Source organism: Labrus bergylta, chromosome 17 (assembly GCF_963930695.1).
Source record: "Labrus bergylta chromosome 17, fLabBer1.1, whole genome shotgun sequence".
NCBI lineage: Eukaryota > Metazoa > Chordata > Actinopteri > Labriformes > Labridae > Labrus > Labrus bergylta.
Window position 1 is genome coordinate 3685948 of NC_089211.1, and position 23486 is coordinate 3709433.

Consider the following 23486-nt stretch of genomic DNA (forward strand, 5'->3'; position numbering starts at 1 on the left):
ACAGAAGAGCAGCTCTTCCTGCTGGGAATAATAGAGAAAGCTATACAACAAACGGGTTAAATACAGAGTTTCCTCCCTCATTATGAAGACAAATACAGAGGTCAGTGGTGCAGATACTAGACACACTGACTCTACAGAGAGATTTTAAAAAGTGTTATGTTCACATAAGCCATCATTCACCACTTTGTTTACTAGTGGGTGAGCGCATGTGTAACATACACAAAGAGAAAAGCAGAGGCCTGAAAGCTTGACCCCTTCAGTGAGGAGATGTGGTGCCGCTGTGATGCCCGGGGGGGCATTTCCCTGACATGGTTTGAGTCTTACCCTTTGAGTAAAGGGTCACTGGTACTCAAAACAACAGACTTCTGAGTCATCAGCTCTATCCTACGGTGTCACAGAGCGTTCTCTTCCAGGACAAAAATGCCCCAATTGCGTCGGGCATGAGGTGTCACCGACTTGTCCGATGTGTATAAGCATAATGTGAATCACATCTTAAGGTCTTTGCACCTTTAATTTGTCACCCTTTTTTTTTCGTGAACTCTAATTTAGCTTTTGGCACATATAAACTTTGTGTGTGAGTCACTGGGAGTTGCAGACTTTATCCTCTAAGTCAAGTTAACATTTATGACAAGAAAATGTGTGAAAATAAACCTCCCAAGCCAGTTGTCACTGTTTACACCAGGTCGTTTCCCATTAGAGGTTTGGAGGTCATGGTCAGTTAAAACACAGGGCAACTGTACGGGAGTAAAGGTTATATAACACAGGTGAACAGCTATATTTAACAACTATTCGCTCTAACTGTTGGTTTAGTCACTAGGGTTACTGGACTCTGGTGTATATAAGCACCTGGAGAGACAGTTGCTTGCTCTAGGCAGCAGCCATGGACAAGCTTAAGATTCTGTTTGCTGTTGTCTTGTCTCTGGGGGCGGCTTCAGCAGCCACTGTAAGTTTGCAGGAATTTTATCTTACAAGAATTTGCAGAAGTCTGAACTAAGCACTTGCTTAGTATGGAGTAACAATTCTGTCATTTCCTGTTTCCTCAATTCTTTTGTTCTTTGAGTCATTTTGTGGTAGTGAACCATCTCTTTTGGGATATATACTGTATTTAAAAAAAGATCATCCTTCACTTAGATTTATCATGACATTACTCAAACACACATCGGCACAGATGTTTTGCACAAAAGACAACTTGCACAATTGTTAAGAAATATTTCTGTAAACGTTATATTTCAACCAAGGCAAGTTTATTTATAAAGCACCAATTACAGAAAGAGCGACTCAAAAAGCTAAAGTTAAAAACAGAGTGTTAAGACCACCATTAAGCAATAATTATACTTTAAATACATAGTATATTCAATAGGACATCTTTTTAAGTGGAACTACACTGGCTACAATGTCACTATTTGTTGTATTAATCACTATTTTTGTTACAGTACATATCATTGTTTTATTCTGTCATTTTATGACCCCAGCTTGGTGTGGTACAAATAGAAGGGGGCAGTGTTCAGGGACGAAACATCCCCCTCGGTCTGTTCCGCTCAGTGGATGTTTTCAAAGGAATCCCCTTTGCCGCCCAGCCTGAAACCCTCGAGAAACCCAAACCTCATCCTGGCTGGAGTGGTGAGTATATATTGCCTTGAAGTAAAACACTGCAATTACTTCTTCTTTTTTTTTTTTAAATGAGAAGAAATTGTCAATATTGTTTTGATTCCCAGGTATACTGAAGGCTACAAAGTTTGCTCAGAGATGTCTGCAGATGAGCGTGCTCCAGACTTCCAGTTTTGGTAGCGAGGACTGCCTCTACCTCAACATCTGGGTTCCTCATGGCCGTCAAGGTAGATTTTTCTTGTTTGTACATCAACAATAGAGTCTTGGATACTGTAGATTTTCTTCTTATCTTCTCTTTTTCACCACAGTGTCGTCAAACCTTCCAGTCATGATCTGGTTTTATGGAGGAGGCTTCATGGTTGGCGGTTCAATGGGGGCGAATTTCCTGAATAACTACCTGTACAGCGGTCAGGAGATTGCAGACAGAGGCAATGTTATTGTGGTGTCTGTGGGATACCGTGTGGGAACTTTGGGCTTCCTCAGCACGGGGGACTCTGCTTTACCTGGTAAGGACAATTCTTGGGACTTTTAGGATAATGAGCTCTGGAATTAACTTTTGTTACCATGACAGGAAACTTTGGTTTGTGGGACCAGCATGCTGCCATCACCTGGGTGCACAAGAACATCCGTTCCTTTGGTGGAGACCCTGAAAATATCACCCTCTTTGGAGAGTCTGCAGGTGGAGCTAGTGTCAGCTTCCAGGTGAGAGGCCTGAGTAGAAACACAGCACCACCGCTTATTACACCATATGTTCTACATGGCAGAGAGACTTTGATAACAACACAGAGCATCACGACATACACGCATAATACTCACTTCTTTGTTTGTGATCTAAATGGAAAATTGAATCCCTGAAAAATGTCACTTTGATATCTTTAAAAAACATCTAAGCCAGGTAAATATTCCAGAAATCACAACTAAAAGCTCTAATATCTTATTCCATGAATGTATCCCTACACAGAGTCTGTCCCCCCACAACAAAGGGCTGGTCAAGAGAGCCATCTCCCAGAGCGGTGTTGCTTTCTGCCCATGGGCTATCAACAAGAACCCACACAAACTTGCAGTGGAGGTATGTCATCATGTATTGGACCTTAATCTCTAAGAAAGAAGTCCTCATTTTAAATGTCTAGGATACGCTGCATTGTCTTTTTGAATCAAATTATAAAACCAACTGTGTGAAATGATGAAAGAGTTAAGGCCATAATCTAAACTTTCAGAGCTCTATTGATACCAAATATAATTGTGTTCCCAACCTGTGTAAGTTTTCATGTTCAGATTATTTTTCTATTGATCAGTTTAAAATAGCCACATACAATCTATGTTATATGGTGTTAAACAAAAACATGGAAACATCCAAAGGAGTTGACTATTTGTCATAGATAGATTCTGTGAGCTATTGAGCAGTAAAGTGATAATATAATGATTGCATGATTGCACTTTTCTTCTGCCTTCTTTGTGCTGTTACCGTGGTTCCCATCAGTCTTTATTTTTAATGTCTAACGTGCAATTCACAGGGAATCTTTGGAAGTATAAGTGTATTTGGCAGCATTGGATCTCACTTTGTCTGACACCTACCCCGTGCCAGGACTGACAGGCATATCAAATTACTAAATAGAAATAATCTTTCTTGTCACTGATGGTCTTGAATGCTTTTGTGGTTCATAAAGGGGCATCAGTATGAATATCAGTCTTTTTTAATAACCAGCTTTAAATACTGATTTATTATCATGGACTCAGGTTTCTGAGAAAGTTGGCTGCCCCACTGATGACAGGATGGCCGCGTGTCTGAAATCCATTGATGCTAAGACTCTCACCATGGCTGCTCCCCGCATCGTACAAGGCACCCCAGATAGTGAGCATAGTTTTCTGTCATACGCGAAAAAACATTCAAGGTTTAACAACTTTCTTATAAAATCTATACATGGCAATGAGAGTTTGCTAATGATGTTGTGCTTTTTTACTACATTGGCATACAAAAAGTAAATCAAATATAAAAAGAGCTCAAAGATGTGTAATTTGTAAAAACCAAGAATACAATCTAAAACTGTCCTTGATATAAAGTAACACCCTGCTTGTGTTCATTTATCTCAGCTCCCGGTGTGATGAACCTGCTTCTGTCTCCTGTTGTTGATGGTGACTTCCTCCCCGATGATCCCGCCAACTTGCTCCACAACACTGCTGACATCGACTACCTTGTAGGGGTGAATAACATGGACGGACATCTTTTCACCTCACAGGATATTCCTTCCATTGGTAACAAGAATGAAGACACTTCTGTGTAAGGCTGATTCACCATCAGAGAGATGTGGTTTTGATTTGTGGGCCCCTACAACTTTGAAAGCGAAAGCAAAGAGGTGATATGTAATAGTTTTTTTTTTTTTAACTGCAGAGAAGATTTAAAGAGTCTCCTCGCTGCTTACACTAAAGAGTTCGGAAAAGGAAGTTTGGAAGTTGCCTTCACTGAATATGCATCCGACTGGGAATCATCACCCAGCCGGGACACCATCAAGAGGACCGCTGTGGACATTGGGACTGATTACTTGTTCCTGATTCCTGCACAGATTGCAATCTACCTGCATGCTGATAACGCCAAGTGAGACTGAACTGCTTCTTTCTTTTTCTTTGAAATTGTATTTTAGTTCCTGCATTATGTTTGTTTTGCCTTAAGAGGTTAACCTTACAAAGCGAGATTACAAAAGACAAGAGAGAACAATCCCGTTCTCCTGTTTATTCTAAAGATACAACTCCAGACTTTTAAGACTCTAAAGAAACGCACAGTCTTGAAGAGCAATGGACCAAGACGGCTCTCATCATTCAGAAACAGCCTTCAGTCTGTACACAGTGATGGATCTCTCGTTCTTTAAACATATAAAATGCTTCAGTTTACATTTTCTTTAAGTTTTTGTGATAGAAAATTGCAATTAAGACTTTGGTAGCCCTACATGCAGAGTGCACAAAACAACTACATACTTCATTGTAATGGATTCTTGAACACTTTAATAGGGGCCATTTGTCATGGATCGCGAAAACGAAAAGGAGGACTCACAAAAACAATTTATTCTTTAAACAAAAGGCAAACAAAAACTTACTTCCAAAAAATCCAACAAGAGAAGAAGCCACAGGTAAACTGACATGCAACAAATGACACCTACAAACACATACAATGAACTGACACAAAAGGGAAGAAACACATAGACTAAATAGACAAGGGGTAATCAAACACAGGTAAGACTAATAACACAGGTGAAGACAATGAGGGCAATCACAATGGAGGGAAACACACAGAGGAAGGAATGGACACAAGAAACACTGAGGATAACTACAAAATAAAATACATGAAACACTGAAGACACACAGAACTCAAGAATGAACAAAACCCACTAGAACATAGAGAATCAATAAACACTGAAAATACAAAACTAAATAATACCAAATCATGACACCATTTATTGTCCCAAAAAGGGAAAGACACACAGAGCCTGCTCAACACCTAGAATTACATTTGTGGTTGCATATTTGTGGCGTACTTTAAGGCAATTTAAAGCAGGCTGTAATACACTTCAAATAAAAAAAATAAAAACATTTCCAGAATGCAAATTTATTTTTATGATTATCTTCGCCCTCCTCTGGCTATACTACAACATTGTCCCTGAGCTGGTCATAAAATATTACAAACCTCCTCTGGCTAGGCCAGAAGCCCCAAAGTTGTTTAGAGGTTTCATCATAGCCAGATGAAAGCTAATTGGTTGCCACAAAATAACTCTATGTGGCCAAACGGTTTTCTTTTATGCCCTTGGAGGTTAAAGTTTGAATTGTTGACAAACACAATGCTGGACAGTATCAGACAAAACACATTCTGTCCATAAGTTCATAAATTCTTTATCTCCCAGGTCCGGCCGTACATTCTCCTACATGCTGTCTGAGCCCAGTTTGTTAGCTGGACCAGGCAAACCCTACAATGACTGGGTGGGATCTGACCACGCTGATGACCTGCAGTATGTGTTTGGCAAACCCTTCACCACACCTAAGGCTTATGGGGACAGGCACAGAGACTTGTCTGGCTATATGATCGCCTACTGGACTAACTTTGCAAGAACTGGGTAAAACAGACTCTGCATGCAGGTGTAACAATATGTATTAGCATTATTTAACCACAAATTTAACAACACTTGTGTGGTAGAATTTCTGTAGTTATTTAGATTATAATGTAAAGATGTCATTAGGTTTATTCAACCTGACAGAGTTCAGCTGTTATTAGAACACCAAGTACAGCTTGGAGAGTGTCAACTGTTCTTCCTGATATCTGCAAAGATGTTTGGTAGACTTGTTGTCTGCTCCAGTGTAATATACGTCACAGTTTAGTCTAGGTGGGTCAATGTGACATGACCCTGATAATGATAATGTCTTTTAGGATATATGCGATGCCTTTTGAGAAGTTCGGCAGAGGTGATTGAGCAAGACACAAGTACAGAAGTGTGATGTTGAATCATGTCTCCTCGAGTATTCATCTGATGTATAAACTTTCATCAACGTAAGCCATCTGAGTCAACTGAGTCTTATTGTATGGAGTCAAGTGTAAGTAATTTCTTCAACAATTTGTTGTATTTTTTTAACAGGGACCCTAACAGTGGAAACCTGAAGGTGCCTGTGATCTGGCCTGAATTTACCAGCACTGGACAACCATTCCTAAACCTCAATGCTGAGATGAATGACAGCTCCTTTGGACAGGAAATGAGGCTTCGTTTTGTCCATCTTTGGACCACAATCCTTCCCAGCCTTCCATCAGAAGGTGTAACACAAGCTCAGTGATGTTTTTTTTTTTTTTTTTTTTTTCACTTTTGAAATAAAAGAGTGCATACAAAAAAATGAGGGTAAACGATTCCACCTTTTGACTCCTCCATCAGTAATAAAAGAAGTCCAATTCTTTTCAATTTAACTGGATGTCCCTAAATGTTTATGAATTTTTCACATCAAGTCAAACTGGTGGGATTTGGGCATTGGCATCAGCAAACTGTCAATGGGTGCAATGGGTTTATTACTAATGCCAGCCAATGGCACTTGTAATTTTTGTAATGATGTAATATAACCACTAAGCACAAAACTTTGAGAGCCTTTTCCCTCACCATGTACCTTCAGATAAAGTGATTTATTATCCACAGAAAGAACTCTGACACGAAAAGAATGTCAGAGAGTTATAGTGACAGATTAGTGCTGGCATGAACTGTGCAGGCTACATTAGGAATCAGCATGCTGTTGTTCACCAACTGGCTATGTGAGTAGTTTTCATCAAGCCTCCTCTATGCCTACTTCACAAAGACATGCAGATTAATTTACTCTGCCACTTTTTGCTTTGACACTGAATGAAAGAGAGTAGAGAGTCCAAACGGGGGTCCGTCATATCTGGAGTCAGTAAAGTCTGCGGATTATATTCATCATGTATAAAACCATTAAATGCTAGGCATGGTGGACTTCCTTGAGCAAAGTCTGCAGAGTAGCAGACGTATAGAGAGAGCATAATTTAATATGCTCCAGAAATTTCTACCAAAACCGCAATTGTTCATGCATTGTTGGATTAGGTTGTCATATATGAAGTCACCAAACTTCCCTTCATGAGGGCACTGATTATAAGCCTTTATTCAGGTTAATATTACTATTTTCAGGTTATATCAACCTCTTCGATTTAATGTTTTCTTTAGAGCTTCAAATCTGCTTTTTATATGTACGCTCGTAGCAGAGGATGAGAAAGCTGTTATTGCTCAGGATTGTGAAAGGCATCATAATGACATTATAGATGGACTGTGGCATTGTTTTACAGAAGTGGAATCTAGTGCAATAGGACCTTGCCAGTTACCATATATTTGTGGTCTTTTTCTGCACTCAGACATCTTGTGTATGATTTCTTCACATCCTCCATTTTCACCACATGAAACACTGTTGTTGCAACCATTACAACATTTTGGGGGGAGTCACTTTTCTACAGTGCTCCTACTCATGGACCTCCCTGTTTCTAGCCCAAAGAGAATAATATACAAGACATACTCCCTCTGAGGTCTAATCATCCTGGTACAACTGTCTTCAGGAGAATTTACCCTTTCATTCCAAAATACTTTCTCTCCTCTCTTCCTTGATCTTTAAACTTCATGCATCCTTCAATCACCTACCTTTCAGTTTTGCTTTAACTTTAATAATGGTGACCACATATTATCCCTAAAATTTTCTTAGATACAAGTATGGGGAGCTCCAAGGAAAAAAGATTGGGAACCACTGCCTTTAAGAAAGGTGTCTGGCTCTGCCCCTGCTCCAACATACCCCACAAAGATGACAATTGAAGAGAGTCCTAGAAGTTTGTTAAAAAACACATTTTTTCAAAATGCATCTACCTTTATGATTTTGGTGAGCACCAGAATTTAAAGTGAACCATATTCCCACAGTTAGGAGTATGAAGTTGGATGATTTGAACTTTGTCTTGTCTCTGCAGGACGCCCTAAAGGTCAACAGTTTTAATGATTATAAGCTGTTTAATATGTCCTCAGGTAATAACTGCTGCTGCTCTACTCTGACTGGACTTTTCACTTTTATATGGACACTTTCCACTCACACTAAATCACTTGATCAGGAGCATTAGCTGAAATGTGATAGAGTAAGAGTAGGTATAGGATCACAGGCGCATATGGCTTTTGTATCTTATGTTGCTTAGCACTTATCATTCTTACAAATAAAAGGGAAAAGAAATACTTGAAAAATGTTGTAAAATGTAGCCTATTTATGCATGTCAGCTTATGGCTTTTATAGCTGAGACATAATGTATTGATATTATTTTTGAGAACTTATTTGCTCTTTTGTGAACTAAAAACATTTTCAATCCTATTTTTTCATATTATCGTGTAATTTAGTAGAATAGGTAGGCCTAAAGCAGTTTTTGCTGCATATGGTGCCATGCAAATAACATATAGGCAATTGGCTAATACTGATAATTAAATTATTATTAACCTATGCAGCTTTTTTTTAAACTGGCAACTCTCACTTGAATGTGACACTTGTTACAAATTATGGCAGTAAAACATATTGGCTGCTAACAGTGATTTTGATGTCAAATAGTGCTCTAAACAAGTGAAATAAAACTTGTGCTCCGGCCGCCGTGGGTGTGGCGCATCTCGGATCCTTGACTCCCGTGTCAATGCTTTGTAACTTCCGGATGGCACATCATATTAAAAGTGCTCTGGTGAACTAAAAGCCTGGACGGGGACTGAAGAAAGCCTCAGTAAGGGGGAAGATGGTCAGTCAGAACATGTGCACTGGGAAGACAGCTGCTCTTATTGCCCTTGGAGCAGGTGCATCGCTTTTCTTCCGAGGAGGCAAAGAGCAGATTGACCAAGCAGACATCGAGTCCCCGATATGGGGAGAAAGATATTTTCTAAACCGGGCAGTGCTCTGCCTCACCGCCGGAGTTTCCCTCTTCGCCTTGGGCTGGCTCTACAAACTTCTCTTCTGCCCCTTGGAGCTGCTGAAAGCTCCCGATGAGGTGGGATACATCGCCGAGGACGGTCGCTCCAGAGCCCGGGCTGCAAACGAGGTGCGCCGCAGGCGGAAAGTCGGAGATCTGCCTCCGGTTTATCCGAACGGCTGGTTCCGAGTGCTGGACTCACACCTGTTGGAGAGGGGCGAGGTCAAAAACGTCACTGTTGTAGGTATGATATGTTTATGTAAGCGTACCACTGCTCAAAATAAGGATTTATAACTATTAAAGTGGCATTGTTGTACAAACCCGTCCACTAACTTTGGTAGCCTAAGTCACTTATTGAAATAATTTAGCATGTAAAACGTTTGCTTTTACTCCAGACACAAAAGACATTTTTTTTCCTATCACCTAAGGCTAAATTAAGAACATAGTTCGGGTAGCCATCCTGTAGCCTAGAAGATTTAGCCTAAGTAAAGTCAAACCGCTCAAACAGTGTTGGATGGTGTGAAAAGATGCTGACACTGCACTCCTGTTAACCTGAGCTTTGTCACAGGTGAGGTGAATCTCCAGGACTATACCCTGAGTTCTTCCAACAGGTTTCTTGTAGGTGATGCCAATAAGCGTGGAGTGTACAGGATCAATAACTTAACATCTAAAGGTTCAATGTCACTCAAACCAGTAAGTCAGGAAGGTAGACTACAACTTAAACATTATGAGGTCATGTTCAGGTGCACAGAAGTTGAATGGATTCCTTTTACATTTTCAAATAAATACTTAAACAAGCCTTTTATTTTATATTCATAACATTCACTAAAGAAATGCAAAACCCTGCCATGATCTGAAGCAGATGTTCTGCAACACTGATACTTCCTGGTGTACCTGTCTCTGTTGTCCTATTTCTGGTAGTAGTTAGGCAATATGGTTGCCATGATAAGAGATGCAAGCTCAAATTACTATGTTTTGAAGTTTGAAACACAATTGGCCGATTGTATAGGGGTTAGGGTGCTGATCAACACTTTCCTCTTTGGACAAAGCTTTATTGTTTCAGGTCGATCAGGCTCGTGTGATTCAAAGGTGTCATGTTGAACACTGGGATAAAAATATGAGCAGAATTATTACATAACAGTAAATGTAAGGAAGTATTATTTTTATGAACACAAAGGAAGCCTAAGGTGGTGTCTTCTTATATCTTGTAGTTGTTGTTAGCCCTTTCACTGTTTCACTGTAAAGATAAATTATGATGCAATAAGGAGTCCTCGTCTGAGAGTTCAGCTGTCATCACTTTGTTCATCCAAATCAAAATAGATCATGAAAACTGTCAGTCAAACAGTTCATGTAGGGTGTTAAGTCTTAAAATAATCATGAATATCAGCATCTGATTCAAATCAAATACGTCTGAGCAAATAATAAAATTTACTTCAATTTGTATTCACACAAGTAGAGATGCACCAATCCATCGATTCCAATACATGTACCAATTCTGATTCTGATATTTTTATCATCATAAAATGTTATTGTTGTTGTTGGTATTATGTGTAAGGCTACACAAAGCTGGAGTAAACCCAGCATTGCAATTCATTGTGCTGGCTTCACATACAAACAAGAAGCAGCAACAACTGTCAGGTTTTCAAATTAGATATTTTAAACTGAAGTGTAAGACTTGTACTTTTGATCGTATAGAAGGAGCGGTTCCATCTTTTCTGAACATCTTGAAGATGATGATTTGTAGACACAAAGCAAAATTGTTCCAGCTGAGAATGTTGTAAGTGCCAAACGATCCTTCTCAATCAGTGACGTGGATCGGTGCCGTCAGTCCGATATCCGATCCATAAATTAGGTCAATATCGGACCCGATACCGAGATAAGATCAGATCAGTCCCATCTCTTCACACAAGCGCAGTTTGACATTGTTATGATAAGGCGTTAGGAGGATTCACTTCAGTGTCTTTAGCGGTAGGCGTGGTTGGTAGGAGGAGAAGCAGGGTCAGTACTGATGACACACCTGAGGGGGGTGTGGTGGCTCTGTCTCTGTAATCTTCATTAGCAGCAGGGTTGTGTTAGCTCGTAACAGACATTATTGACTCAGTGATTATGGTGATTTGACAGCCCTGCATTATGGCTCTATAGCTGAAAATCATTGTCAACTATATGTTGACAGTTTTTTACCTTTAGAGCAATGCTTTGTGTTGGCTAATTGAAAATATTCAACAATGTCAATGAGAGAGTTAAAAAAAAACAAAAAAACTGGAGTGCAGAAAACAGTATGAAGCATCTTCTTCAAAAAATTGCACCAGCGAAGGATTGGTTGCAATATATAAACGTCATCGAACACCACACACTTACTCGTGGTGAGAATTTCTTGAATATTTTTTGTTGTGTCCAAAAAGTAGCTCACCAAAAATTTTACAACAACATTTTTCTGTCTGTCAGGGGTCAAGCAAAAATTATTCTGTTTGTGTTCACACCATAGAATATAATGGATGAAGCCTGCAGTGACATCAGCCATCTGTTCCTGCAGCTCTGGAGGCTCATCGGCAGCAGCCGCCATGCTGGAAATCCTGTCTCAGTCTGACTTTCAGTCAACCTAACGACAGGCTGAGAGCTGAAGCTGAGGCAGCTTTTAAGCCTCCTGACAAACCGTTACATTGTGCCAGGCTAGCCTCGTGCCTTACTGTGGATAACACGTATTGCTCATAAAATCACAACAGATTTGTTATATAAATATATATATATATAAACCCCCCCCTACAGTGTGTGCCCATAATGACAATAGCTAATTGGACCTATATCATTTTTTTTTTGTACCAGGCTGCTAACATATTGCTGTGTTGTGTATGTGATTTCCTTGGTTCCTGGAGCTAGCCTCGAGTGGACACTCAAATAACTGCAATATTTTGCACTTCTGCATAGGCTTAATTTTTCAACCCCGGAGGTCGCTGCTTTGTTCACACATGCAGTTTTTCCCCAAAAATTCAGGAAAAATTCAAGAGTTTTGTTGCTTGTGTGAAAACACCATGATCAATCATATGACAAGTCATCATTTAAAGCTTTGAAGCTTTTGTCACATCTGTGTCTCTGTTCTGCTTAATGTTGTTGCAGCTCTGTTACACAGCTTATCTGTGATTTTATTTTGGCATGTTTCCATGGGCACATGTAGTTCAAACCGATTTCACACTTTTAGATTTATTGCCGTGTTGATTTGCTTCAGGTCTGTTTGATCTCTTCCCAGAGTTTCTTTGAGTTGGAGTTCAAAAAGGTTTCATAGAGCGTGTTCTGCTTTCATATTTCCGTCACATCACCTGCCAGAAATAAGCAAACAGAATATGAAAAATGTTCTACCTGGAAAAATGCACACCAGTAAATAGAGACACCTGCTCTTTGGGAGTTTGTCAGCATACAGTATAACTTAAACAATTTAATCACAAATTACAATGTATTTTCTACTCAATGATGAGTCATTTAACCTTTAAAAAGATGCCCATCGAAATGGGTATGAAGATGTCAAGGTGAAGCCTAGTGCAGGGAATCTGTGCATTTGATTGTGATTGATAGATTAAATTCATAACTTGGGAAATACATTTTCATTTATCAACTAATTAGTTTATGTTCTTATCACATCAATAAAAATAACCTGTAACTATTTGATTAAGCAACTAAATGTCTGCTTATTACCTTCCAGATCTCTAAATTCTGATCCCTGGTCTTCATTAGCAGATGCAGTTTTCTTAATTACAATAATTATCTTAATGTGAGCTTAATGATAGCAGAAAGACGTTAAAAAGGGATGTGAATTATAACTGATATAATGTTGTAGTTATGTTTCAGGAAGTTATTGGTGCTTAGACTCTGCAGAGACGTATTGTAATCAAAGGGTGTCTTCAGAGTGCTGATACTGATGGTGGAGATGGAGACTGATGATTTCTGCTGAGGGTGATGAAATGATGACGCTGAGCAAACTAAAGACTGAGCGCTGATAAGAAGGGGTGCACACTATGAGGGCATGAATAAACTAGATGTGGAGTGGTAGGCATACGTATGTAAAAAGATAGCTGCATGGACCAACAATGAGGAAATGAAGGTTTGTTACAGGGCTATTATATAGATAGCCCTGTAACCCACATCCATTACTTTTCATAGAGGCCTATTGTTAAATTATAGGTTGATGACTTTTTCAAATGGAATTACAGAGCAACATTGTCTGATTTGGAATATTCCTGTGTTTCCATGGGAATTAAATGTTACATTTGAAGCAGGAAGGCATGCATCCAATCACAGTAATATTATGAATTACTATTAATTATAAATCTGTCTTGAATAGTCTTAAAAAATAATAATGGGGTAGTCTTTCTCAAAGATAGGACTGGGTAAAAAAGGCAAGACATGAGTGACACCTTAAAAAATATGTCCTAAGACTGGTCCAGAGATCTTTGCAGTTAGAACACTAATGCATGTTGGTTAACATAAATCTAATTACTTTTTTTCTTTTTGCAAAAGACTCCCTTTTGTCTATGGTGATTATGGTACAGACTGTGCGATGATAGAATATGTTTCGCTCACATCCCCCCTTGTCCCTTTGAGCCCAAATTATTCCTCGAGCACCCGACATATTACTGTCCTAAATTCTGCTGAGCCAATTTCAAAACTTGGCCTCCTTCAGGATCTGCGTCCTGCTGTGAATGCCAGCTCATCTGGCCCTTTTCTCTGCGGTCATCCATTTCACACCGTATATTAAAATGTCTTTCCCCCCTGTGCTGTTCTTGCAACTTTGCACTGCGGATCATTTCTGCTCAACGACAGTCTCAGGGCAGCAGCACAGTGCTGTGTCACCCCTCACCAGGCTCAGCCTTATTTTAGATTTCTCTGAATTTTCAGACTAGGCATGGCAAGAGCTGGCTCAGGGTTACTCTTAGCCATGTTCGCCCAGCCTGTGCTAATCTGGGAGCAATCTGAGTAGTGCAGGTCAACCAAAAGTCAAGCTTATATAGTTCATACAGTAGCTGGAGGTCTCAACATGTGGTGTCAGACTCACCCATTCTAAAAAACCGCAAAGCACTCTGGAAACACTGAGAGGAAAAGAAGAAAACTAATATTTGGTGATTCCTTCAATTATTAAATTTATCATATTCTCTAATGAGTTTTAGAGATTTTGAGGGCGAGTTCCCTTTGGAACATGGACCCTAACCCTAACCAGTTTTTTTAGACATTAGGAAATAACTTCCTTTACAAACTCCTTTTCTGCTGAAAACAGGTGAAAATAATAAGAAGCTGGTGAAATATGTTTAATTAATTAATATTTCTTCCTAGGTTTTTTTTTTTGTCAGTGCAATCGAAAATGTTGTCATGGGGAATCTTTAATCGCAACGATGCATTGTAATACCAATTTTGTCAGCATTAGAGTGCAGCATTAGTCACTTATTCAATGTAATGAAAAAAAAATCAGGTTTTCTGTTTTACTTTGAAACTAATTAAACTTTTTTTTTTTTACCTGTTTTAATGATGAAGATTTTAGAAAATGTTCCTGGGAACCTTTTTACCTTTTTATTTAATTTAAATTATTAAGAAAGTTTTTTTTCCCCTCCCTCTCCTGTCTGGGTTTCCTTAGAATCAATTCCACACTTAATAAAGTCAAAGATACTTAAATCCCACTGCTATGAGAGACTGACACTAATCCCCTGTATAACAACATTTTGCTATTATTTCCCTATGCACCTTTCTTTAGAGATACTATGTACACCGAGTCACTGAAATTGATTTGGGTTACTCCAACAGTCATTAAGTATTTTTGTTCTATTTGATTTTATTAAAATTCTCTAATCTTGTTTGTTCCCTTCATAACTGATCACCATAGGGGAGCAGGTGGCAGTGTTTCGGGGCCAGGATGGGAAGGCCTACGTGTTGGATGCCTACTGTCCTCACCTGGGTGCAAACCTGGCCATGGGAGGACGAGTGGTGGGAAGCTGCATAGAGTGCCCCTTTCATGGATGGCAGTTTGATGGGAACAATGGAAAGTGTGTGAAGATCCCCTATGCAGAAAAAGGTATGAAATGAAGAAGTTGCAATGTCAAGAATTTCAGGCAATATAACCATGCCTCAGAGCTATGGAAACTTGATTGAGTCCAAATAAATTGTAATTTAGACCACTCTTTGACATTACCTGTCCATCAAAGTGCACATTTAAAGACTCTACTCTCATACACTTTTGTTTGCAGATGCTCCAAATAAATAATCTTGCAAGTGCCCCTCACAAAAGATACTACATTTTTGGGGAAAAATGACAAATGTTTTCCTGACATATCCGCCGCATCAGGCCAATATTAAACATCAGGCCAATATTGATTATTGCAGAAAGATTTTGTGGGCCAGCAAAGATATTTAGAATCATACCCTTCATGACAAGATAGCCACAGAAAATCATGACATAATATTGTGTAGAAAGTTAACATGTTTTTTTGAAAATGGCATTTCAAGGGAGCTGACCTAAATGGAAATTGTTCATCCTCTGGGGGGCACTAATATGTTCAGCCAATGATAAACATTGAAGTTATGTTACTATAGTGCTCAAGCATTAGTTAAGCTTAAAGCTGCTGTGAGGATTTTTTTACATATATATATCAACATTTTAGATGCCAAACATTCATGATGAGATGCATTTTAGACTTTTAAAAAGGATGATTTTTTCTTCAGAAAACACCACTTACACATGTACAGGACAAAATCAGGAAATAGAAGAATTGTCCAGCTTTGTCCACAGAGGGCGCCAAAATTTACACAACCAAAAATCTCCACACAGGAGCTTTAAGATGTCCATAAATACAAGTTAAGAAGCAGGCATCGTTTGTTGTCCGGTTGTGAACAGACGGTGGTAAAGTAGGTTATGTGTTTTAACAAATTAATAAAGCTGTTCATTTAATGGTAAATGGACTTGAGCTTATATAGCGCTTTTCTAGTCTTCTGACTACTTAAAGCACTTTTTCACCGCATGTCTCACCTACACATTCACACTCTGATAGCAGAGGTTGCTATGTAAAGTGTCAGAAGTAACTAATTCCATTCACACACATGAAGCTGAGGAAGCAGGGTTAAGTGTCTTGCCCATCGGAAATGTTGATGCAGGAGCTCTACCAACTGAGCAACAGCCGCCCCCATGATGGATGTCTTAAAAGACTGCGATGATTCAGATTGGTGTTTTATTTTGTCATTTAGTGCCAGAGTTTGCCGAAGTGCGCAGCTGGCCCAGCAGTGAGGTCAACGGCCAGATCCTGGTTTGGTTTCACTGTGACAGAGTTGAACCTCAGTGGACCGTCCCCGAGCTGCAGGAAATCACACAGGGCGACTGGGTGTATCGGGGGAGAACTGAACATCTCATCAATGCTCACATACAGGTGGGTGCATAACATGTGTAGGAGTTGTAGTTTATTTGTAGTGTGTGTGTGGATGTGTTTCAATACACACCAAGAGAAAGTCTGTAAAATTCACCTTGGAACTCTTCCAGGCTCACTATGCATTGAACACACTCATTGGTGGTGATTTTTTTTCTATTCAGGAAATTCCTGAAAATGCAGCAGACATCGCTCACCTTAATTTCCTGCATACGCCAGGTATTGTCAGTGGAGTAGATCTGCGTTACACCAAAAGTAAGACCTGGGAGTTTTTACAGCATGACTGGAAGGTACGGAATTTAAGTTTACTGTCAATAATCAAACAGTGAATATAACAAATGCAACATATTCAGATTGTATTGGGACTCATAAGCTTTTAGAAACATAATGATCTAAAACATACATATTATAGCTTAGATATATTTAATGGTACTTTAGTTAAACACCTGGTTTCCACTTACGTATGTGACTAGTACTGACCTATAGAGTCCACGTGCCCAGGCGCTCAATGCCTCATAATCTGTTTATGCATAACTAAGTGGCAATGAGGTGTAAGATGGTGCTGCACATGTTTCATGTTGGCTAAAAGATAAATACCCACTCAATATTTCTTTGTGCTTTTTCTGTGTGTTTGCATGTGTGTTTGTTGGTGTTGCTGTTATTCAAGGCCCAATGGGAAACAGAGTCAGAGCCCAACAAACATTGTTCTAAGATGTTGTTGAAACATGCCATCACTGTGTTTGGACGCCACTGCTCTCTGCTGGATGTCAATGTTGTGGCCAGACAGGTAAAATCTTGAACAACCCTAACTTCATGTAACTGTTTATTTTATCAATAGTGCATAAAGCACGTCACATAAGTATTTAACTCACACTTATGATACGTATGTTTATGTTTCAGGTGGGTCCAGGAGTGGTGTTTCTGCAGTTTGAGCACAATTTCCTGGGCCGGGGTGTCATCCTGCACTGTGTGACTCCAGTGGAGCCTCTGCTTCAGTGTGTCTCTCACATCATCTTCTACCAGTCCAACATCCCAGCTATAGTGCCAAAGTTCATCCTCAGAGCAGAGTGCACTCAGGTGAGGCAAACTAAGCTTCAACTATCACTGTAAAACACATACGTCCTGAATAGACATCAAAAATGACAAAGTAGCTGAAGTGCATGATGAATGTAAATACTACTTTTATCTATCTGCACTCTGTTTGTAATTTCAGAATCGCTCTAATGTGAGGATATCATTGTGTGTATTTGCCTCCCACTCTGCCTCGGTTCAGTCCTGCTTGCTCATTGCCACCAGAAGTAACACCACACAGTCACAGAGAGGGTGCAAATAGTCCTCGTTAAACTTGATAATGATCTGAGTGTTGAAGTGGGGAAAAAAAACACTGTCACTGATTCAACAAAAAAGTGAAACTGAAAAGTTATCTCTCAACACAGAAGAACCAAGAGATAGTTGGATAGTTATTGCCTTAATAAGGACTTAACCCAAACACTAATTCTATCCAGTGCAACTAGCCAAAATGTTAAATGCTTTGTAAAATCACGCTGACTCACTCGAACTTTACCGATATGAAACAATCTAAAACTGACAAAATGATATTTCGATAAGAAAAACTTAAATAGAGAAAAAGTAATAAAAAAATCTGTTGTGGTGCAAAGCCAATGATTGTTGCACAATTTCCATATTCCCTTTCCCATATTGTCAGTTTAAGACAGGATATTTATGATCCTGTTCACCTTGCCTGTAATGCATAATGCAATGAGACGGCGATGATGTATAACGTTTGGAGCCAGGAGGGGCAAACAGCAATGTCACACTCATGTCTGAGTGTATGTGTATGTAATGGTAATTGTTAAATGGACTTGAGCTTGTATAGCACATTTCTAGTCTCCTGATTACTCAAAGCTCTTTTACACCGCAGGTCACACCTACACATTCACACCCATTCTCACATTGACGGCAGACGTATCTCCCCTCTTTTTCTGAAGTGTAACATATTGACAATCTTTGATATCAATATTCTTCAAATAAGTAGCTTTATTTTAGTTAAATACATGAGTGCAAACTTGCCAGAAAGCTTTAAAGCATTTTTCATTTTTAATTCTTAAGTGAACTATTACTCAACTAGACAAACCAATAACCTACACCTACCAATGTGTCGTACATCTCGAGGACAGTACTCAATAAGATACCGTGGAGTCAAATTATGGATCACGCATATTTATTTACTTAATGATTTTTTGTCTTTTTCTAGATACAACTTGAGACTCAGAAATGCGTTGATGTCAGAAAGATTTGTAGTGAATAGTGAATTGTCCTGATTTTGTTATGTTGTCTACATACTGTATGTCCTGTTTTGCTCTATTTTTATGTTTTCAATGTTTGTATGTCATTTTCAATTGGGAAAATTTTAATTGTGATAGTAAATATTCTTACTTTGTTATTTTTACTGTATTTTATTTTAACTTTGTTTAATCTCTTAAAGTGAGGTTTTGAGATAAGCCCTCATGGGTTTCTACCTCATCTGTACATGTGTTTTGTTTTTTTATTTGTTTTAGTTTTCTGTTTGACTCTTCTTTCAAAAAATATGCAAATAAACTAAACTAAACTATATGTCTGTAAAGTGACCATCAGACGTAACTAATCCCATTCATACACCGCTGACGTAGCAGGAGCTGAACTGAGTAAGAACATCAGTCCGGCGATGTTACTGAATCGCAATGTGTGAAGCGCTGTTGCTTTCGTTTGTGTTTATTCCAGAGACATTTATTAAAACGGGATAGATGTTTAATATCCGGCACTATAGTTTTAAGATACCATTCACTCATCATTGCTCATTTTCTCTAATCCTGCGTGAATGGTTTTAAATTGCTTTGGCATTTTGTTTCTCCATGTGGTATTAACACAGAGAGCCACGAGAGGAAACTCATTTTTAAAAGGTGAGCGTTTGAGATTGGACTAAAATGCCAAATCTCACCCGCTGATGGACTAACTGTGCAGTGACATTTCATCAACAGCACTTGAGATCCCCGCTCATACATTTTAATGCTGTAATGCAACAAGACAGTTGAAAGTACAGATTGTTCTTATAGGTTTTGTTTTATTTTAGCCATATTTAAATAGAAACATGTTCCTATTTTTGTTGAGCATGAAAACAAACAAGATTTGCTCAGATTGAAATGAATTCTAAGTTTTATAACAAAGCAAAGCTATAATACATATGATCATTTCTTTCAAAACCATATTTACTCAATGATGGTCTCATAATTTACCATCCAGTGACCTCCTCCTCCTGATCTCTTTTGTGTGCAGTTTGAGCGAGACGTGATGATCTGGAACAATAAGAAGTACATCTCCAAGCCTCTCCTGGTGAAGGAGGACTCAGCCATCCAGAAGCACAGGCGCTGGTTCAGTCAGTTTTACAGCGAGAACAGCCCGCGGCTGCAGCACCAGCGCGACACTTTGGACTTTTGACCTCACTGAACTACAGGAGGAGAGATCAGCAGGAGCGACGTCAGGTCAGGGCTGACATTAATCATCAGTCTCAGAGGGGAGATTTGTATCCCTCGCGCATAATGAATTCAAGGACGAGAGGACACCTGATTCGTTGTCAGATAGGGCAGGGTGCTCTCCTGAAAGCCTTACCTTCATTTTTTAATTCTTCGTTCCATAAGCAATATTACTTAACAGCCCTATATATGCAAGTGCCGATTGGATTTGTGAAACTATGTGTGTTGATTCAGCTCAGAAATGTGAGAGCTGAAGGAAACCCAGCTAAAATTTAAAGCAAACTTTACTAGAGCGCTACAACTCCATTGTTGTAACGCCAACTACGCAAAAGAAAATCAAAGCTCTGCAGAATGTGATCAAATATGTACACTGTGACTCTTATATAACCAGTCACCAGTAACCAGCCGATTTTGTTTTCTGTCAGTTTGATGTTTGGTTCATCACCTGGCTCTAGTTTTGAGTTCAGTCAAAAGGCTTCATCTCTCAGTCCCGCAATCTGGTGTCGGCTACTTTTTCTCTTCTACATTAGAAAATATGAACCTGATCTTTGAAATTACAAGTTTGAATCTTTACTTTGTGATCTCCCTGAGCTTGTCACTCTACGTGTGTGTGTGTTTTTGTTTTAAGTTTGACATCTCAGGTTTATTAATAGCCAGCTGACAGTGATTTTCTAGCCACGGTAATGTGCAGTGACAATTTAAAGGACCGCATCACCATTATTTTCAGGTTTATTTTTTGCTAAATGTTGTCATAGTATGACTAGAATTGGCATGATTTTTAGTTATTACCTTTAAAGTAGAGCCCGACCCATATCAAGCGACTATCGGCTAATTTGATCGCAAATATGCGCCGATATTACTAGATTTATTCACTGGTCAAAAATCATTTCATTTGAGATTCATTGTATTAAACTTTTTCACCAGCAGAGGGTGCTATATGGATTACAACAAGCATCATCACTCTCTAGGTGTCAAGCGGTGACGTACGTACAGGCGCAGTTATCTTCCAGTTGAGTGACCATCTCGTCTACGTTATACTTTATATCTTTTCCACAAGTGTTTGATAACTGCATTGAGGGGGGGGGTTTAATTAATGCATTAAATGTGAATATCGGTATAGATATCTATATATGCTGATATATCGGTAATGGATGTCATTCCCTCCCCAACGTCGATATTGGTATTGTCCCCAAAATCTCGTATTGGTCAGGACCTACTTTAAAGATCACATATTATGCTAAATACACTTTACCATGGTTTCTGAACACTAATATGTGTCCCTAGTCTGTCTACAAACCCCCCAATTATGAGAAAAGGCCATCCTGTTTATCTCTTGGTGGGGGGGGGGAAATCACATGTGACGTTGAAAACTGTTTTAAGCTAGTAGAGAAGCAATATCCTGAAACCAACAAAAAATAAAGTGAATTCTCTAAAACAGGCACTTACTTTAGTTAGTGAGTAAAGGCAAAAGTTATCTAACACATTAATGTAGGTCGATATTCACTTTTCCCAATCGCTCTCTGCCGACTCAAGAGAAAAATGAACTGGCTGCTTTGCTGCCAAACTCTCCATTGTGTTCATTATCAGCAAGTCTCACTAAGTAAAGCAAGGGTCAAAACATTGAGACCCAAAATAAAGAGGGATGTCACGCAGATTGAAAAGTTTGAACCTAGAGCTTTATTTATATACATTTCCAAAATATTTAAAAGATAAAGAATAAACTAGATAAAACAAAAGTGACTGGAGACCCCGACCAACAAGAACAAAAGATGGGAAGTTGCTGAGCCATTCCAACATGTTGTCGCTCTGTGTGGAAAAAAATAAAAATACCTTGAGGAAAAGGAGTAAAAGTTGGAAGGGGATACAAAAGCCGCTCACCACATGCTTCCCTTCCTGCTCCTCTAAGTGCCCCCCGTCCTCCCTGAGTGCTGTTCAGCAGGCAGAGGGAGGAAGAGAACGAGGGAAAGAGACACGTTACAGTCTCTATGTTTGCACTGCAGGCAAAGGTGACCCAAATCAAATTTTGTATGCTCATATGTGATCAGTTTTTTTTTAATGACAGTTTGAACAGTGTGGATGTAGCAGCCGTTCTCATCTGCTCATAGATTCCACTGAACATCCATTTCCGCATGAAATCGTAAACCACAGGATTCTGATACAGGCCACAAAAATAACCTGAACAGCCAAGCAAAAGAAAATGGATCTGAGTCATGAATCCAGATTTATCATTGAGGCTTGCAGTGTGAATGTAGTCGAACTCTTTTTGTCTCTGCTGTGGTGATAGTGGCTACATAAAGTCAGATTTTAGAGTTTGTCTGCTAAAAACACCATAAGGGGGATACGAATGTAACTTCTTTCAGATGCAAGTATCCTTATATAACCACTGATATTATACAATTATTGGTCACAGCTACTTAAAAGCACAGACAGGATATGGATCTTCTTATCTCATCATTAAAAAAAGAGGAGATTTGCCTTTTTCCCATAGTGTTTTTTTTTTGTTCAGCCATGCTGGAGCACACAGTCATTTGTCATTTTTTAAATCTGGAACATGGCGACAATAAAGTGTTTGAATATTAAAAGATTATGATCATATACCTCTGATACGACATGAAAGGAAATGATTGACACAGATTGAATAGCATTAAAACACTAAATGACCATTTGAATAATAAATTGCATAATTTTTGCAATTATGCGACAATTTAAAAATAAACCTATATGTATAGGTATAAATATATAAATAAATGTATATTTGGACATTTCAGAATTGTGTGGCTGTAAAATGAAAAGTGTTAATTTTGATACTCATTTATTAAAATAAAAAATGTGTTCATGTCACTGCTCTATTAGATTTGCTCATGAGACAGCATCCAGTAGTTATACATGCATTTTGATTTTGTTTGTTTATTCCTGGTGCACAATGTTGAAACGCCTGAACATTTTTGATCATGTAAGACTAAAAAGCATAAAAGCAGTGATGTTCAGCCTGTGGTGAAGAGGTCGGTTATGTGGGATTACTTGGCATTACATACATTTTCCATTTGATCATCAGACAAACATAGAAGAGAGAAGAAACACGTATACACGGTAACGATAACGCTCAATGCCTTTTCATATATCAGATCAACACCTTTACTTCTGTTCCTGCTTAATAATAAAATCTATTTTTATAAGAGGCTATTGCACAGATGTCATGTTTATTTTAAATGTGCAGAATAAATGTGTCTGCTCGCCTGTAATGAGTCTGCTCATGCATTCCTGAACTGGCAAAAGCTTTCCCTGGCACTGAATACGTTAAGCGTGTTAAATTGAGTGGAATAGTGAAATGTTCACTATACTACATGGCCAGTGGCACTTCTCAGAGGCTCAGATTATGGCTCCTTATCTGTTCATGTGCTCTTCCTATCTATGGTTGGAGAGGTCTGGTACACCTTTATTTAGAGAGGCATTACATCAGCAGATTGTGTGGGAAGAAAGTGCTGCAACATGCATACATCAAGCTGTTGTATCAAACAAACAAACCTTTTT

The 23486-nt window shown here is 38.9% G+C and overlaps 2 protein-coding genes across 2 annotated transcripts; both read left to right on the forward strand.

Annotated features, from left to right (window-relative positions):
• The first annotated feature begins 786 nt into the window (after positions 1-786).
• LOC109985683 (bile salt-activated lipase) lies at positions 787-6544 on the forward strand. The gene is made up of 11 exons (XM_020636076.3): positions 787-943; positions 1473-1620; positions 1716-1835; positions 1917-2114; positions 2180-2310; positions 2570-2677; positions 3346-3460; positions 3700-3886; positions 3998-4201; positions 5499-5708; positions 6225-6544. Exons 1-11 carry the CDS (start codon positions 881-883, stop codon positions 6415-6417), a joined length of 1677 nt encoding a protein of 558 aa, XP_020491732.2. The 5' UTR covers positions 787-880; the 3' UTR covers positions 6418-6544.
• A 2232-nt stretch (positions 6545-8776) lies between these two features.
• Positions 8777-23134, forward strand: zgc:92275 (cholesterol 7-desaturase nvd). Its single transcript, XM_020636051.3, has 7 exons — positions 8777-9296; positions 14916-15104; positions 16271-16449; positions 16611-16736; positions 17114-17233; positions 17347-17523; positions 19759-23134. Exons 1-7 carry the CDS (start codon positions 8882-8884, stop codon positions 19918-19920), a joined length of 1368 nt encoding a protein of 455 aa, XP_020491707.2. The 5' UTR covers positions 8777-8881; the 3' UTR covers positions 19921-23134.
• The last annotated feature ends 352 nt before the right edge of the window (positions 23135-23486 follow it).